The sequence below is a fragment of the Haemaphysalis longicornis genome, unplaced genomic scaffold (assembly GCF_048455015.1).
Source record: "Haemaphysalis longicornis isolate Haplotype H1 unplaced genomic scaffold, Haemaphysalis longicornis Haplotype H1 scaffold_2, whole genome shotgun sequence".
Lineage (NCBI taxonomy): Eukaryota > Metazoa > Arthropoda > Arachnida > Ixodida > Ixodidae > Haemaphysalis > Haemaphysalis longicornis.
In genome coordinates, this window is record NW_027526295.1 from 15,586,569 (window position 1) to 15,604,349 (window position 17,781).

The 17,781-nt window shown below is 48.0% G+C and overlaps 1 protein-coding gene across 1 annotated transcript; it reads left to right on the forward strand.

The window, feature by feature from the left end:
* Positions 1–12,710: 12,710 nt before the first annotated feature.
* Positions 12,711–16,702, forward strand: LOC144167839 (uncharacterized). Its single transcript, XM_077696998.1, has 3 exons — positions 12,711–12,749; positions 15,727–16,259; positions 16,429–16,702. The coding sequence occupies exons 1-3, from the start codon at positions 12,711–12,713 to the stop codon at positions 16,700–16,702; spliced, it is 846 nt and encodes a 281-aa protein (XP_077553124.1).
* Positions 16,703–17,781: the final 1,079 nt, after the last annotated feature.

Genomic DNA, 17,781 nt, shown 5'->3' on the forward strand with positions numbered 1-17,781 from the left:
AGAAGCGCGCGGTTTTGTGCTCGCGCTTGTGCTTAATCAGAAGAAATAAAAGTTGAACGTGTTCCGAACAGTAGCGCGGCGTCGGGTCTTCTCGAGGTAATATTTCTGGTGCCATGAAATCCGGGAGAAGACCGGCATCGTGTCCTGACCGATGGACAAGCTCCGCCGTCACGAGGCCGCTCAAGGCAGCCACCGAGCTCTACGAAAGCCCCTCGCCGTCTCCGCATGACCTGCAAGAGGCCATAGACCAGCTGAAAAGTAAAGAACGCTCACTCAAAGAACTTGATGACAAGATCGGGGAAGCACTCGAAGGCGATGAGTTCGACCAGGATATTGCCGGCGTGATAGAAAACCAAGAAAACATATGCCATGCGATCAGTCGCCTGCGCTAGGCCTGAAATGAGCTGCGGGCGCCCGGCCCGACAGCTTCCGGCGGAGTAACTGCAGGGGAACCACAACCCGTTCAACCACACAGCATGGTTCTCGAAGGCGTTCGCCCTGCAGTCCATCCGAACCCGCCGTCGCACGTCGGCTCTCGTCCATTGACATCGCGGGTTGTCCCGCCGACGCTGCAAGTCCCCCACTTTTCTGGCGAACCACGCGAATGGCAGGGCTTTTTGGACCATTTTGAAGCGACCATTCATAACCACCCCGACCTACCCGACATAGAGAAATTCAAGTATTTAAGGTCTTATACCTTACCGGAGACGCAAAACGCGCCGTTGAATGGATTCGCCTAAACGACGCCAATTACCGTCAGGCTGTGAAGATCCTCACCAACCGGTTTGGACGCACAGAACTTCTCGTAGACGACCACGTAGATAGCCTACTCGCCATCGCACCGATTGAATCGTCGACGCAAGTGGCACGCCTCCGAGACCTGTACAAGCAGGTACAATTCAGGACCGGCTCTCTCGGGAACCTTGGCGTTCAAGCTTCCGAGTACGCAGTGATCCTCATGCGCTCGTTACCTGAAGACCTGGCGATTCTCTACCGTCAGCGCATGAAGGAGACCGCCAACGGCAACGTTGAGCAAACGTCTCTAGAAGAGCAAGTCAAGGCCATCATGGCGTTCTTGAAGGTTCAGGTTGAGAGCAGGGAGGAAAGTAGAGCTTTTCGACCGAACTCTGACTCAAAGATGTCTTCAAGACCGCAGCAGCCGAGAACCTCCTCTCCTCACTTGACGTCCGCCTTGGCCTTGTCAGCAGGCTCTGCATCGGCTTCAACAAATTCGTCGCCAGGAGGAAAGCTTACGTGCTACCTGTGCGGTAGTCAGGACCACAAGGCAAGGGACTGCCGGGCCGTCTTAACAGTGACGGAAAAGCGAGGGCGCCTTTCAAGAAACCGCTGCTGTTTTGGATGCGGGAGGCAAGGGCGCGTGGCGCGCAACTGCCGTACTAGCGCAAAACTCAAGTGTGAGATTTGTTCGAGACGGCACGTAACCGTCCTTTGCTACCTTTGGGAACGATTGGGGACCACCTGCCAGACTGCTTTTCGCAGTGATAGAGACGCCGATCGTGAACAACTTGCAGAACGAGATCGTAACGTGACAACTCCTGCCAGCAGCATTTGCTCCTCGTCGGTGCTGCTCCAAACTGCCACAGTGTGGGCATACGGAGAATGCGGTCAGCTGGTCTTGGTCCGGCTACTCCTCGACACTGGGAGCCAACGAACTTTCGTGCGCAGTGATCTATGTCGTCAGCTGGCCCTACCTGATTCTCAAATGGAAGGCTTGGCCGTATTTACGTTTGGCAGCTGGCACCGCCCGACATCGTACAAGTGCCAGAAGGTGGCGATCACCTTACGCAGCCGCTTCCATTCGTGTCCCGTCACGCTCGATGCTCTTGAAGTGCCAGAGGTCTGCACGGTAGACGGTCCACCCTTGAAAACTTAACTCGGAAATGTGCTTCGCGACCGCAATTTACTCTCGCCGATGAACCCGAAGAAGGGCACACACAAACGCCGACTATTAGCGTGGTAGTGGGTTCGGACAACTATTGGAAACTCGTTAGCGGGCGCATCGAGCGCTTCAGTGACAGCCTTTGCGCCGTTGATACAGTGTTCGGCTGGGTTCTGCAAGGACAATACTCAGGTACCGATTACACCCTGGTCAGGAGCAGCACTATGGCCTTGTTTTTGGCCTGCATTGAAAGACAAGGCGAAAGTTGCCGAGGACCGGGACCGAGCGATCCCTCAGAAATGTAGGGGTTGGAAGCCAGAGCGATAACTGACATGCCTCAGAAGACTGCAGTCAAAGACGACGCTGCGTTTGTGAAGTTTCGGAGTGGACTCCACAAAGAAGAGGGCCAGCACGTACTGCCGCTTATTATCAAAGCACCAGGATTTACATCCAGCACTAACAGTGTTGTAGCGAAGGGAAGACTTGGACGGCAGCACAAAACTGTGAACATCACCCGAAACTTCCGGGATAGTACGACGGCGCCATCGGCGAGTACTGCCAGGAAGATCATGCAGAGCGAGTGCTGCAACCCACGGTCCCCGGGGACACAGTTTATTTCCTCCCTGAACACACAGTCGTCGACTGGAGACAGAGTGCGCCATGCCAACGTCCGCTGCACCCTATGTGCGCCGACGTGCTAAGCACAGAGAGAAAACGGGACTTCGACTAAGGAGCAGGTAGAAGAAAGAATATCTGCTGCTGTTTCGATCAGCGCAACAAGGCACGCCAACGCTTCCGCCAAAACTTCACGTAGAGGACCTGGTCGTGGTTCAGGATGACCACGTGGCCTCACTGAGCTGGAAGAGCGGCCGTGTGGTCCAGTCATTTTCAGGAAGTGATGGCGTGCAGCACTACCCCGAAATTCTCGTACCTGGTAGACAGCGAATCCGACGCGCCATTCAGCGGCTCTGTCTTACGGAAACAACCGCGGCCGCGGGAGGATGTTGATTCTCGATCGCGGGAAAGGGCGCGTGCGTGGTCACTTGGAAGAAGAGAAGAGAGAAGCGCGCGGTTTTGTGCTCGCGCTCGTACTTAATCAGAAGAAATAAAAGTGGAATGTGTTCCGAACGGTAGCGCGGCGTCGGGTCTTCTCGAGATAATAGGGCTATTCGCTTTGTGTATGTGGACTACCAACTGCTGGCCTTCGATGCATTCGCACCAAGCTCCACAAAAGAAGGCAGAACGATCTGCGCTCCCCATCCCTGTCGTCCAAGATGGACGAGTTTAGCGAACGGACTCCCCCTCGCTGACACGCGTCTCACCTGCGGCATAAAACCCACGGCCGGTCCGGGCACGAGGCCTTTGTGCAGCGGTTCGCCGAAGACCAGCACAGTTCCAGAGTCGGGCTTTTGCAGGCCGACCAGGCACTTGAGGAGGCTCGTCTTGCCGCACCCGCTGGCCCCCAACAGGCCGTAGCTGCACAGCGCATTAATCGCATTAACGATTAATTCGCATTAATCGTTTCCCTGCACAGAAAGTCGCCACTTAAGCAGGTGCAACAAGTCCAACTAGTAGCAAAGAAGGAGAATATAGCGTCATACTACGCGGGAAATAACACGAAATTGTTCTGACGATTGTAAGAGTGCATGCATCATGTGGCTGTGCTCATAGCAACGCCTTTGCGAACAGTCTTTAAAAAAATCAGGCTCCAGGCAACGGCAAAAAATTGCTCGCGGTCTCCGCGCAATCTCTTTCTGTCGGTTTTTTTTTTGTTTTCACACCATCGAACATTATGCTTTGTGGGAAAACTTAGCCTGCAGGAAACCTTATGGTGTGACAAGCTAACATGAACCTTTACTGCCCATTCTGCGATAGGGCGTTCAACTTCTCTCCACTCACATTGCTCCCTTGGGCACAGTGAGGTTGGCTTTGTCGATGATGGGTGGTGCTTTGCTGCTGTACTGGAGCGTCAGCCCTCGAACCGAAACCGCGGCCGGAACCTCTTTCACTCTGCACACACATGTGACGAACTGCGTCTCAATTCCGATACCATTGTGCTCCCTTTCATTGGCACCGCGCAGGCTGCAGAGATTGCACGTACGAAGGCATCCCGTCGCAAACGCATGCATGAAAGGTAACAACATCCCGGGCCATCTCCACTAGCGTGAAACCTGGTGGGGGGCGAAGCGTGCAGTGTACAAGTGTACTCTTGGCGCCTTGGCGTTTTTGCGCACGGAAATGAAACCGTTGGGGTTGGAGGTATACAGCTTTGCTGTAAAGGTCTCCTCGTGTCTAAGCACGCAGCTCTCTAGCACGAGGCTTTGGAAAACGAGTGTCTCGCTGTGTTAGTACCGTGACCACATGAGACGACGCTTACGACACCGACATGAGACGCCGACAGCCCCAGCCCCTAAGGGGCTTCGCCCTTAAAAATATTGCCCAAAGCAGTATGCCGTGTACTTTCGTTGAGTGAGCGGTTTCGCCAATTCTCGCCTCCATGCTTCCCCTGCAGCGATCAGAAGAGTTCAGCATAGTGCATATGTTCATGCAACCGGATTTTCCACGCTGGAGACGTGGTACCGCGAACCACGCGTCGTCCATAGCACCTCTGTTGCTTGCGGTAAAAAGAGATGATAAAAAGAGAAATGACGCCATAAGCACACTTGGGTACAGTTCTAGGGTGGGTACAGTTCTAGGGTTGTAATTAGCATTATTTGCCGAGTACACCCACGGTCAGGACCGTGTAACACCCTGCATTTCCACAAAAATGCCGATATCGCGGAAGTTCCACCTAAAATCGTAAATATCGCGGAAGTTCCACCGAAATAACGTAAATGGATATTACTGGTCCCACAAAATTTTGAAAAAGAAAAAAAAAATAGAAAGAATGTAAATTAATTACGGAAAATGGTGAACCGTGTAACGCTGTGCATTTCCACTATACTACAGATTTCGCGAATGTTCCACATGTAATCAACATAATTACGTAAATGTAGATAATTGGTCGGACGAAATTTTGAAGAAGACATAAAGATATTATGAAATCACGGAAAATGGCAAAAGGTATAGCTCATGGCATTCCGACAGTGCAGATTTCGCAAAAGTTTCACGTGTAATGTTATGATAGCGTAAATGGAGATAATTGACTTAGAAGGACTCTGGTGCGAGTTATTTGGTTCATGTACCCGCCGCAGTGGCTCAGTGGCTAAGGCGTTGCGCTGCTGAGCACGAGGTCGCGGGTTCGATTCCCGGCCGCGGCGGCCGCTTTTCTGATGGAGGCGAAAAGCAAAAACACCCGTGTGTACGAGATTTCGGCGCACGTTAAAGATCCCAAGGCGGTCAAAATTAATCGTTAATTCCGTCACCATCATACTTCTTAAACCGCATTACAAACAAAGTTTAGCACGGTGTTTGCCCTTTTGCAGGCGATAATTACTGCGTGAGCAAAACTAAGCCTTCTCGGCCGTATTTTCTCCCATCAGTTCGCCTCGACAGAGCTAGAGATAAGGAGAGAAAGAAAGAGCGGGGTCGGTGAGGGCTGGCTTAGGCTGAGCCGGCAGCGGCATTTGCTGCGGCGGCGCTGTGTTCGCTCTGTTGATGACCTCATTGATGTCGAGTGAAAGCTTTGATGACCTCCACGTTCCCCCGCAATGCGCCCGTCACACCTTAAGTTGACCCGTCACTCCTTCACCGCTTGCAGGCGTCGTGAACTGCAGTGGGCTGAATAGGCCGCGAAGAAGAATGTAATGGGAATGGCGGTGACAAAAGGCCGATATCGGTCGACCATGGAAGGAGCGTCAGGCAACAACCGGTGCTGCTTCAGAATGGGTATTCACACGGAGGCCAAATAATTTACCCTTCGTTACCGCGCCACCTATCACGTGAGTGCCTGTCACGCCTTCGTGCATAATCACAAGAGACAAGTCGACGGAAGCATGGCTGTTCTATTCAAACGTAATGGTCGCTCTTTGAGCGCGCCGTTGACGCCGGCGATTGCTGATTTGGCAGCAGCCCATAACTGACAAAGCCCAGAATTCGACCACTTCACCTGACATTAACACGCGCGATTGCCCTCACATGCCCCCCTCCCCGTCTTTCGTTTATAATGGGCGACTCCTACAGAAGGCGACCCCCCGAATGCTTCGGAATTTAGGCGGTGCTAAATCTGTAGCGCCCCGCTTCCCGCTGGATATTTAATTTCGGTAGGTAAGTTTCGGTGGTAATTAGTTTTGTAACGCTGCACTGTTTGGAAACTTGGGTGTGTTTCGAAGAAGCGTGGTGTATTTTAACAGGGCGCATTTTCAATGCAAAGCAGTATATATCTAGCCCCCCCCCCCCCCGGGTTTTCATTCCGGTGCTATCGATTTACTCGGCGCCGCTCCGGGGCTCCTCCTCACCACTCTGACAGCTCTTTTACAACTATTTCCCCCTTGCCTCCACCGATGCCCCTTTGGCAACTTGCGCAGCTCACTCAGCAGCTGACAGGCGTAGTGGGGTTATCAGGTGATTGCGAAAGATAAACGAAAGCGCTGATGGGCGTAAAAAATGCAATCACGATTACCACACTCCCTAATATGAAATTTGTGCGCAGCGCGAGCGGCAGTCTTCTAGGTCACGGCGCATTTCTGCTGCGTCTCAGGAAGTGTGCGCGTGATCAGCGAATGCACGGCTGCGTGGGCTACTCTGCTGCTACGTCGCAGTGCGCCGCCGCCAGTCAGCATGTTGCAAATCCTGTTTGAACATCCCGCGCAAAAATGACGTAGTTCAGATCAGCCCCTAACAAAGGAGCAGCGAGCATGTTGTTGCAATCGTGTTAAAACCTCCCGCGCAAACGTCTGGAGAAAGTGTCAAGGGGAGGGCGCTCCTTGGTGGCGATGCATGAGACGTGCGAGGGAAAGGGAATGAGAGAGATGACGCCGTAGCCACACGTGTCGTACTCCACGTCACCCTTCGCTAGACGATCCTCTCCGTTTTCTTTCTGTCATCCCTGCTGCGTTCGCTCACTGGGTTACGCAGGCATAAACAGACGACGCTCCCGCGAAGCCCAGGTAACAGCTACCAAAGAGCTTCCCCCTAAAACGACCGAAACCCGCTGTCGCCGTTTCCGCTCAAATTCACTTCGCCAAGTAGCTGCAAATCAACCCCGTTATAAGAGAAACTCCCCCCCCCCATACAACAATATTGTATGGTCGGCTATAGAAAATCCTTTTTATGGTCGTTTTTAGCTATTTGGCCCAATAATCTTTAGACTTTTCTATGGCTGTCTTTAGCTTCTTCTATAACCAGTTCTATGGCTGTCTTTTGCTATTCTAATCGACATTTCTATGGGTGTCTTTAGCTTCTTCTATAGCCGATTATAAGGTTGTCTTTAGCTATTCGTATCGACATTCCTATGGGTGTATTTAGCTTCTTCTATAGCCGGTTCTATGGTTGTCTTTAGCAATTCGCATCGCCATTCCTATGGGTGTCTTTAGCGTCTTCTATAGCCTGTTCTATGGTTGTCTTTAGCTATTCGTATCGACATTTCTTTGGGTGTCTTTAGCTTCTTCTATAGCCGGTTCTATGGCTTTCTTTAGGTCTTCTTTCGATATCGCTATGGCTACAGAAGAAGCTAAAACACCCATAGGAATATCTATAGGAATGGCTAAAGACAGCCATAGAAATGTTTAAAGGTAATTGGGCCAAATAGCTAAAGACGATCGCAAGATGGATTTTCAATAGCCGACCATACGATATTTTTGCATGGGCTGCAGCCAGAAGAGAATCACCACTGCTTAAAACACAGCGACTGCGACAGCCTCTGAGAAATTATTAACATGCTGCCATGCCGGCATACAGCCTTGCGGATCTCTAGAACTTCTCCTGTGGCACTTAGGTTGTGTGGCTATCTGCATTCTGTAATATATGCTCCATGAACACTTCAGGGATATAGGGGGAGTGCAAGGTTGCGATTGCAAACATGTCGCCAGTTTTCATTCACAAAAGGCTTAAACACAGGCATTCAAGGAAAGCAAAACCCAGGGCTTTATTCATTCCATACATTACATAAAGGGCTACTATCTACGCTACTTCACCGCCAGTAAACAGTTGTTCACATACGCCGATCGAAACACACAGCAGACGCATTCCAAAACTCGGGCTCACGCTTAACTGACTCGCTCGACAGCCACACTACGCGGCACACTCCCCGCGAACGCCCGCCGAGACACAAATACCTACAGGTGCTAGGTAGCCCACAGAAAGGAGAGCACTCAGAAGTCGTTCATTACACTCAGTACTCAACGCACACAGCTGCAAGTACGGTGGCTAAATGGAAATGCACTCTCAATAAAACAATGAAGACGGTCGCACACAATGCAATCATAAAAAAAACGTTTTTCCAAGTTCACTTAATTAGTTCCTTGTAAGTTTTCTGAGTTCGCGAAAAAATAATTATTTTTGCCACATCACCGCGGCCAAATCTTCACTTCTGTGTATGTTGCAATGCCCATGGGGTGCAGGGTAGTTTAGAAAAGTATTCGTGAACACCAAAGAAAGTCCTCCATTTCTCACACTATAGAGTCTCTTCAGTTCATAAGATCACTCACCCTGGAGTTTTGCGTACGATGAAATTCCTGTCACAGTATCGCAGGTATCCATTTTCGCATGACTTGAAGTTGATCTTGAATTAATCGTAACACTGTCACCTTAAACACCGAAATTTACGACACCGAAAAGCGACACATTTGCTTGGCGTCACACCATCTACACGAGCACATTGCCATCGAGTCGTAAATTCCCAGCACCAGGCAAGACGTCACATGCCCGCGCACATGAGCAAGGAGACGAAATGTGGCTGACTGAGTACATCCAGGTATAAGCAGGTCCATCGCGATAGCAAATAGTGCGGAGATACGTGCCCATCTTTCGATCTCTTTCTAACTTGTTCGCTGGTAATGATTTTTTTTTGGTAAATACAAGATCGCTTAACGTTGTGTTTTCTTCATCCGAAAAAGTTGTATCTGTTCTCAGTACTCAGGGAAAATTGTCTGTCACTAGCATTGCTGCGCGGAGCAATACTAGAGAGTTTCAGCAGTCCGTCCGTTCTGTTCGTTACGTTGCTACCGGGTGACCGGGACCAGTCTGCGCCTGCGCGCGCGGAAGAGGGAGGAGGAAGGGCGAGGAGGCGCGGACGTGGCGAAGGCAGACCCGCGAAACTAATCCCCCTACCGTGACGAATGCCCAAGTGCCCAGGCGGGTCCTGGTCAACCTGGTAACAACGTTCCGGGCGGAACTGACGGACTGCTAAAACTCTCTACTAACACAGCGCGGGCCGCACGGCCGTGTCCTTCGGTACCCATCGCCAAAACCAGTATGCCAAACAAACAACAGAAAATAAGACAGGAAGCAGGGGTGTCCCCTCTACCTTTTAATCGCTTCCCAGAATTTTCTCACCACGCCTCCTTCGGTCCTGCGTGGGTCACTCTCCCCCTTTCTTAATGACTAATCTGAAAGTGGGCTTTAGGGAAGAAAGAATGCGGTTGTTCGCAGCTTCCACCATATTTCTGAGAGAGCGTACCCTGGGCCGCGAAAGTTTTTTATAATCTGTTTCGACGCTGTGAGGGCCGTTTTCAGAGAAGCCCGCTTTTTCACTTGACTGCGGCAGCGAAGGGCCGCAGAGGAAAAATTCTCCGAAATTATAAGTCTTTGGGTCAACGTTCATTTGCAAGCTTTGCCGACACGCAGTATCCAAAGTTGCAACCTGAATTTGAGCGTTAATCAGTAGCTTCCTTTAATTGTACTTTTCTCGTAATTTTGATATAATAAGTACCTAACCTTATTGAACAAATGCGCTCATATAACCGGCCGATCAACCTCATCATAGTTATCCAGTCTGTGTTGTAGATTTAGCTAGGTAAATCATGGGTATAGGAATTTCGCGTCATAAGTCATATTGAAACCAGCAGAATAGGATTTAATGGTTGCTCGAATTATACCTTTATAGGCTAACACTTTTCGATTAGCGGCTGGAGACTTGGAGCCTTATGTTACTATGCAGTTAGCTAAAGAAGCCTTTATGGATGCAGGCTTGTAAGTTCTGCGCCAAATGCTTTCTTAATGCCGGCAAAATGTTGCTTAATTATCACACGTCTAAAGGTTTACAGTTATATATAGTACTGTACGCAGCCGAAGAAGCTTTTTTGGCTGCCTCTCTTTAGCTTTAACGCAAATTCTCTCCAATAGCTGGCAGAAGACAGCCGTATGGTTCCAGTAGTAGTAGAAAACTTTTTTATAAAGTGAGGCTATCTAGCTCTCAGAGAGTGGTGCCCTTAGTCCAGGGCCCAAGTTTGTAGACGTAGAGCTAAACAACGGCCCATAGCCAGCCAAATGAGCTTTTATGGCTTTTACTCTATAGCTTTAGGACGAACTTTTTTCAATAGATACCAAAAGACAGCTGAATGGTTTTAAGTCTGTAGACTTAGAGCGAAACAACGGCCTATAGGCAGCCGAATGAGCTCTTATGGCTTTCTCTCTATAGCTTTAGGACGAACTCTTGTCAATAGCTGGCAAAAGACAGCTGAATGGGTTTGAGTCTGTAGAGGTAGAGCTAAACAACAGCCCATAGCCAGCCAAAAGAGCTTTTGTGGCTGTCTCTCTTTAGCTTGAGGACATATTTTTTCCAATAGCTGGCAAAAGACAGCTGAATGGTTTCAAGTCTGTAGACTTAAATCTAAACGATCTATAGCCAGCCAAAAGAGCTTTCCCGCGGCTGGTCTATAGAACTAAAGACATACATATTTTTTTAGCTTGCTACAGTAACCTGAATAGCTGTGACTCTATAGAGTAAACACACTAGGATGTTCTATAATCGTCTAAAGAGAATTGTATGGTTTACAGTCTTTAGTAAAGGATCTATAGAATCTTCAATAGCTGGCTATAGCCTAATGTATGCCTTTTTATGGGTGACCATAGAGACCCATAGGCGGCCATAGCTCACCATACATTTTTCAATAGATGCCCATAAGGCATTTTTGTATGGGCCAAGATGCTTACGACGCGGGAGGGAGACATGCAGTTCCATGTTTGCCACGCCGGCTGGCCGAGCATCGGCATGATGTCAAACCCGCTTCTATTTTTCACGCAGCTCCTATATCTTGCCACGCGGCGACAAAGGCCAGTACGACGGACGACACAATCGAACTCTTCACCGCAAGCACCCCTTGGCAAGCCTTCATCGGAGAGTACGCACAAGCTGCGCTGTACGACAACGATGGCTGGGCGTCCATGTGTCCGGCTTCCGTGACGTCAGCGCAACGGCATATAAGACGCGATCCACCCCGCAGTACCTTCAGTGGGCACGCTCGCTGGCCGAGCATTTTCACACAGGTTAGTCACTACACTACAACTATTAGAACTAGTGATCCTTGTTTTGTAGAGCTGGCGTGCCCACAGTGTCTTTGTACTGTATGTGCGAAGGTCCGCAGTTTTGTTAGGTCGCTGTTGATGCTATGTGGAGATATTGAAACCAACCCTGGGCCCACTGGGGAGGAGCTTCTGGAGCAATTATTGCAAGGGCAAACTAATATCCAGAAAAGGCTCGAGGTTATTGAGGAAAAGTTCGCGACGTTCGAAACTTCAGTAGCAACGATTAAAGAAGGCACCACAAAAATGAATTATCTTGAAAAAACGGTTCACAGCTTACAGAGTAGACTTACCTCTTTGGAGGACCACAGTAGGCGAAGCAACCTTATTGCGTTTGGCGTTCCTGAATAAACTAACGAGTCAGATGACAACCTTCAGGAAAGCTTAGTTCAAGGCATATTTAAGAATGTGCTGGGCGTAAGTGTGACCACCGTGGAAAGAATCCATAGGATAGGGAGGAAACAACGTGATAAGCCCGGACACATAATATTAAAACGAATACACTACCGCTAAAAGTATGCCGTGCTCAGCAACTGTGCCAATCTTAAGGACACAAACTTCTCCATTTCGGAGTACTTTTCCTTGGCCACCCGGCAAAAACGTAAGAAGCTCTGGGAGAGTGCGGCTGATCTGAAAAGCATGGGACGAAAAGTTAAGCTGGTTCATGACAGGATCAAAATTAATAGCGTGCTTTTCGAATGGGACGATGCGAAGGGAGAGAGGGTTCCCATAGAAAGCAAGGAGGGCAAGCCGGTACAGAAAAAAATGACCAAGAGCCAACAAGGCAAGACCTTTACAATGTTTAAACCAAAACGCGCGAAGTCTTGTAAATAAATCTTTCGAACTGGAAAGTATAGTACTCGCCCATAAACCGCATATATTAGTAATAACCAAAACCTGGTTAAACACCGACATTAGGGACGATGAAGTGACGCCTCGGGGTACCGAATTTACCGCAAAGACAGATTCTCGGGGTGGGGGGGGGGTGTCGCGATTATTTAACAGGAAACCCTCTCAGTATCAAGGTTGACCGATATCGAAATGTATGCCTGGATCAATTTAACTTAGTTATAGCTGCATTGTACCGCCCACCAGGTCCCGAAAATTATTTCTGTGAGAGGCTTAACGAATTCTTGTGCATGTGTAAATGTACTTGAAAAATGTGCTACTCGCGGGCGATTTTAATTTTCCACTAATTAATTGGAATAACGAGCTCCCTGAACCTCTCTCCAGCAACGCTGAAAGCTTTGTAGATTTGATTATTCTTCATGACCTAACACAATTGGTCAAGCAACTGACACGCATTCATGGTGATACCCGGTCAATATTAGATTTGTATCTTATTAGCAGTAGCGTTTGTAACCGCGATCCTCAAGTACACGTACTTGATGGCATATCAGATCACGCTATGGTCGCCCTCACAATATCTAAGAGTTCCACCCCTAAAGTGAGTAAAGAAAAACGCGTAGTTCCTGTGTTCTCGAGATCTGATGACGTTAGCATAATAGATCGTCTTGACGGCTCATTTTCAGACTTTCTTTCCCTTTCTTTGTCCAGATCTTGCACTGGCAATGACTTGTGGTGTTTTTTCAAAACGCTTGTTTTGAAATGTGTTGAAGAATTTGTGCCAACGAAACTAAAAGTTGTCCATAATGGGAATCCGTGGATGACCCGAGATGTAGTAAGTCTTCAGCGAAAAGCAAAAAAGATCCGAAAACAGTGTCGGTAACGGCCTTCCCCAGCTAACAGCGATAAGCTCCCCGCAATACGCTTCCAGATTAACGATGTTATCAAAAAAGCCAAGCCACATTTTTACGGCGTGTCAATGAAAAACTTCCTTTTGCAATCTCCGGCAAAATTCTGGAGACACTTTGCACCAAGAAAATAAGCGTTCCCTGTTGTGGACATAGACGGACATTGGGAGACAAACAAAAGAGTCATCTCAGAATCCTTTAATAATGTTTTGTCTCTGTTTTCACCACTGACAATGGTACTAGGCCACAGTTTCATTTTGACGATGTCCCACCGATTTGTAGCGTTTCTGTAGGTCAGGAAGGAGTGCTGGCGCTACTGTTGGATGTTGATACAGAGAAATCGCCAGGAATTTACCATGTACCGAATACCTTTCTAGTACAATTCGCCGAATGGTGCTCCCATTAGTTGACTATTACATACAGTAAGTCGCTGTCGCAATTTGAACTTCCTAAAGACTGGAAATTTTCAAAAATTATCCCAGTACCAAAAACAAGCACCAATCGCATTCGATCTTACAGACCGATTTCGTTATTATGCACTAGCGCGAAAATTCTCGAGCACATAATCTTTAAGCATTTATCACAATACTTAGAAGAACACAACATCATTAATTCTTGCAAACACGGTTTCAGGAAGGGGTTATCTACAACAACGCAACTCATCGAAACCATCCATTTCTTCAGCGCTGTCCTAGATAAGCGAGGCCAAATCTACGTTATTTTTGTTGACTTCGAGAAAGCTTTTGACCGCGTGTCGCATCCGAAATTACTGTTAAAGCTTCAATCAGTTCTGAAGAACGACGTTGTGCTTGATTGGATTGAGGCCTATTTTTCTTCCAGGTTCCACAGCGTCGTTATTGACGGCGAGTATTCAAACCCCTATGTAGTTTGTTCCGGTATACCGCAGGGGTCCATTCTTGGTCCCATTTTCTTCTTAAGTTATGTTAATGATATCACAAACGGCATACCGGTAAAAATGAAATTGTTTGCCGATGAGTGCGTGCTTTATCAGGAAGTAGAAAATTCTGCTGACCAAGCTCTTTTAAATTCGGCACTAGACAAGCTTCAATCATGGTGCGAAACCTGGCAGATGAAGGTTTATGTGAACAAAACAGTATCCATGACGATTACGCGAAAGCGGGAACCTTTAATATTTTCATATTGTATCGATGGTGACGCCTATCATCCGTAAATAACTACAAATGCTTAGGAGTAATAATTTCCTCAGATTTGAATGGAACGATCATGTCACGTACATAAAAAACAAAGCATGCGCGGACATTGAAAACGTCTACAAAAGAAATCGAACTACTAGCCTATAAAAGCTATGTTCGACGAATATTAGAGTATGCCTCAGTGGTCTGCGATCCTCACACACAGGTCAATATCGCAAAAGTAGAAAGCATACAACAAAAAGCCATCCGATTTGTCAGCAACAGTTACAGTTGGCGCATATCACCCTGTGTGCTTTTTGAAAACGCGCAGTTAGATACTTTACAGTCGAGACGGTATTATGACAGGCAAAAACTTCTGTACCCAATTTTCCATGACAAAACAGGCATAAATAAAAATACGTACATGGAACCAGTGGTTGCCCGTTCTACCCGCTCACAACACTCTAAAAAACTAAAAGACTTCTCTTGCAGCACAGATGCCTTTAAATTTTTTTTTTCCGAGAACCATTCGTGAGTGGAATAGGCTAAGAACAGACATTGTGGAATGTGCGTCCCTTGAATCTTTTTTATCAGCGTTAAAAGAATAACTCTTGATTTACACCCCCTCCTTCGTTCTTTTTCTGGGCAATCATGTCGTGCGCGCATGGTGGCGCAACGCCTACTGCTTGTCCTGCGCCGGTTTCTAAAATGTTATTTCAAAAGCGAATTACGTGGTCAGTGTGTTATCTTGTCGTTGAAGACAACAACGCATTTATTCTTGCTTATCTCTTGTGTTGTGCAGTCCTGTTGTGAAATTTTGCTTCTCCCCGGCTTGATCTTGTATGAGGTGCTGTATGGTTCGCTGGCAGTACCCCAGTGAACTGGTTTCATATACATGTTCATCTATCTTGTGTCATCTGTATACTGTATCGCTCACTCCTGCCAAGGACCTTGCTTCAAAGGCCGGAAGCATCACAGAAATAAATAAAAAGGAACAAAGGTTGGATCCTTCAGAGGTTTATTCAGCTAATGGGCTAAATAAACATCGCAAATTACGGTAAATGTGTTTTGTTTCCTGCACTGCGTGGACTGCGTCGAGCTTTGCAGGTCGTCCTTCTTCACACGGTGGAAGGGCACTAATTTTTTAACTGCGTCTATTATGATCCGTGTTGTAGCCGTTCTAGGGTGCTATTCCAGAAGGCTCGAGCTTGAGCGAAACTCGGGCATGGCGGGGCTTTGGTGATAATAAAAATTAGTGCCTTTCCACCCTGTGAAGACGGATGACCGGCAAAGCTGGACGTAGCCCACGGAGTGCACGAAACAAAACACATTTATTGTAATTTCAGATGGAGCATACTTCGTAGCTAATTATCTGAATTAACTTCTGAAGGGTCCAAGCTTTGTTCTTGTTCTCCCGTGTCGTAAGCATCTTACTCTTTGTGTAACGCCGGGTTTAGACTGTTGCCGCAACTGCCGTAATAACATTAAAGAATGCCGCCATTTCTCGTCTCGCCAGTCAACCGTTACTCAACCGGTCGGGCACTCAACCGTTAATGATTTCATTCCGGAAACATGTACAGCTATCTATGAGGAACTAAACAAAGATTACATAAAGTCACCAAAAACAGTTGAGGATTGGCAGTGGGTTATTCGGGGGTTTGGCGAAAATTGGCAATTTCCAAACTGTGTGGGCGCAATTTATGGAAAGCATATTTGCATCACAAAACCACCAAATTCTGGGTTTCTCTATTTTAACCACAAAAAGACGTTCAGCATAATTCTCCACGCTGTCGTCGATGCAAATTATGAATTTCTCTACGCTGACGTTGGAGTGCCCGGTGCTCAAGGGGACGCAGGAGTGTGGCAGAACTCGCCCCTTCAGGAGGCACTGGAGGACGAATCAGCCAACTTGCCTGACCATGTCGAAGTTGGATCAGGCCTTGTACTCCCCCCAGTGTTTGTAGCTGACGACGCGTTTCCACTTGGAAAGAACGACACGAAACCGTATGGAGGATGCAGCCTGCCGGGCGATCAGCGCATCTTCAATTACAAGTCTGCATCTTAAGCTTAATTCTTTGTATTTTAGAGGCCGATTGTGAGGCCTTTGAGTAAGCTTACTCAAAGAAATGCAATAATGTTTACCTTCATGTATAATTTGCAGGCTGTCATGAGCAAGAAGAGTAGTAGAGAACGCATTCGGCATCCTGGCCAATCGCTTTCGCTTTCTTCTCACTGCTGTCAATGCACGTTCTGAAAAAGTTGTCCACATGGTGCACGCAGCATGTGTACTGCATAACTACCTTGGCAACGACATGACTGCGCTTCCTGACTCTGGACCTGAAGTCGCTAGGGAACAAAGGTTTTTTGGCCTACAACGAACACGCGGACGTGCAAACGCCTTTGGTGCCACGGTTCGTGACGACATGCGGGACTACTTCAACGGCCAAGGTGCTGTGTCATGGCAGAGGGCATCTGCATATGTCAATGAGTAAGAAATAAAATGGGCAGTTGCACACACATTTATTTGCACAGAAATTTTTCTAGCACGTTCAGCATTTCCTTTTGGCATTGCAGTTGCTGTGCAGTGTCGAGTTGCCTCATATGAGCCGCAACCATTTTTGAAAAAGAAAAAAAAAAAGCAGCGTCGTTCGGCTCCGACGGTTCCTGCACGGCCGCGGCGATGGTTTGCAGCACTGCCTGCCTCTGGGCCCAGTCGTCGCTTGACGGCCCCGAGGTGCGTGCCTGCCGCGGCCGTTTTCTGCTGGGCGTCGGCAGCGGATTCAGCCTGTTGACCGGGGCTGGGGAGTTGTTCAGACTTTCCTCCCCCAAGGCGGGCAGCTCCTCTTCTACAGTGTCATGCGTTTCCGCGGGGACCAGGCTGTCATCAGGCTGCAATGAACAATTGCACAGTTGCCATGGGATAAATTGCAGCCTTGTTTCGGTTTCAATACACAATACGACGAAGAAATTGAGAGCCGCTCCATGCGTCCTGGGCTACTTGTCACACATATATGTGCTGAAACCACATAATTAAGGAAACGTCTAGGGAAACTATTGAACTTTTAAGTGCAAGAAACCGCCAGTACGTAGCAAATGTCACTGCCCTATCTCACTGAAGCAAAAGGCGGCAAAAGGCAAAAAGCATATAACAATGTTTGTACTTCAACCTGTGAATAAGTACTTGAAATAAGGCAGTTGCGTCCCCCCCTCTAATTTGCAATAGCACTATCTACACTTTGCGCAGTAAAAGTCGAGGAGTCTGTCCTTGCAAAACTGAACAGTGATGCCACCAAACAATATAAATTAATCATTAACGTAACGAGTGCATGTGCGCAATGAACGTTTTACTGGCAACAAGGTCCACATGTTCTCTCTTGCACCTGCCGGACAGATTACAGCAAAGTGGGTTTGCTACGAACTCTCACGGGGGCGTGAAGAAACAATGTTTGCCCGGCCGGGGGGTCTGTATAGGAACATTCTGTTCGTTCTTGGAATTTCGTTTTTGACATGCTCAAAGGCAACAATGCATAGAAATATAGTACCTCTACAGCTGATCTCGCTGAGCTGCAAT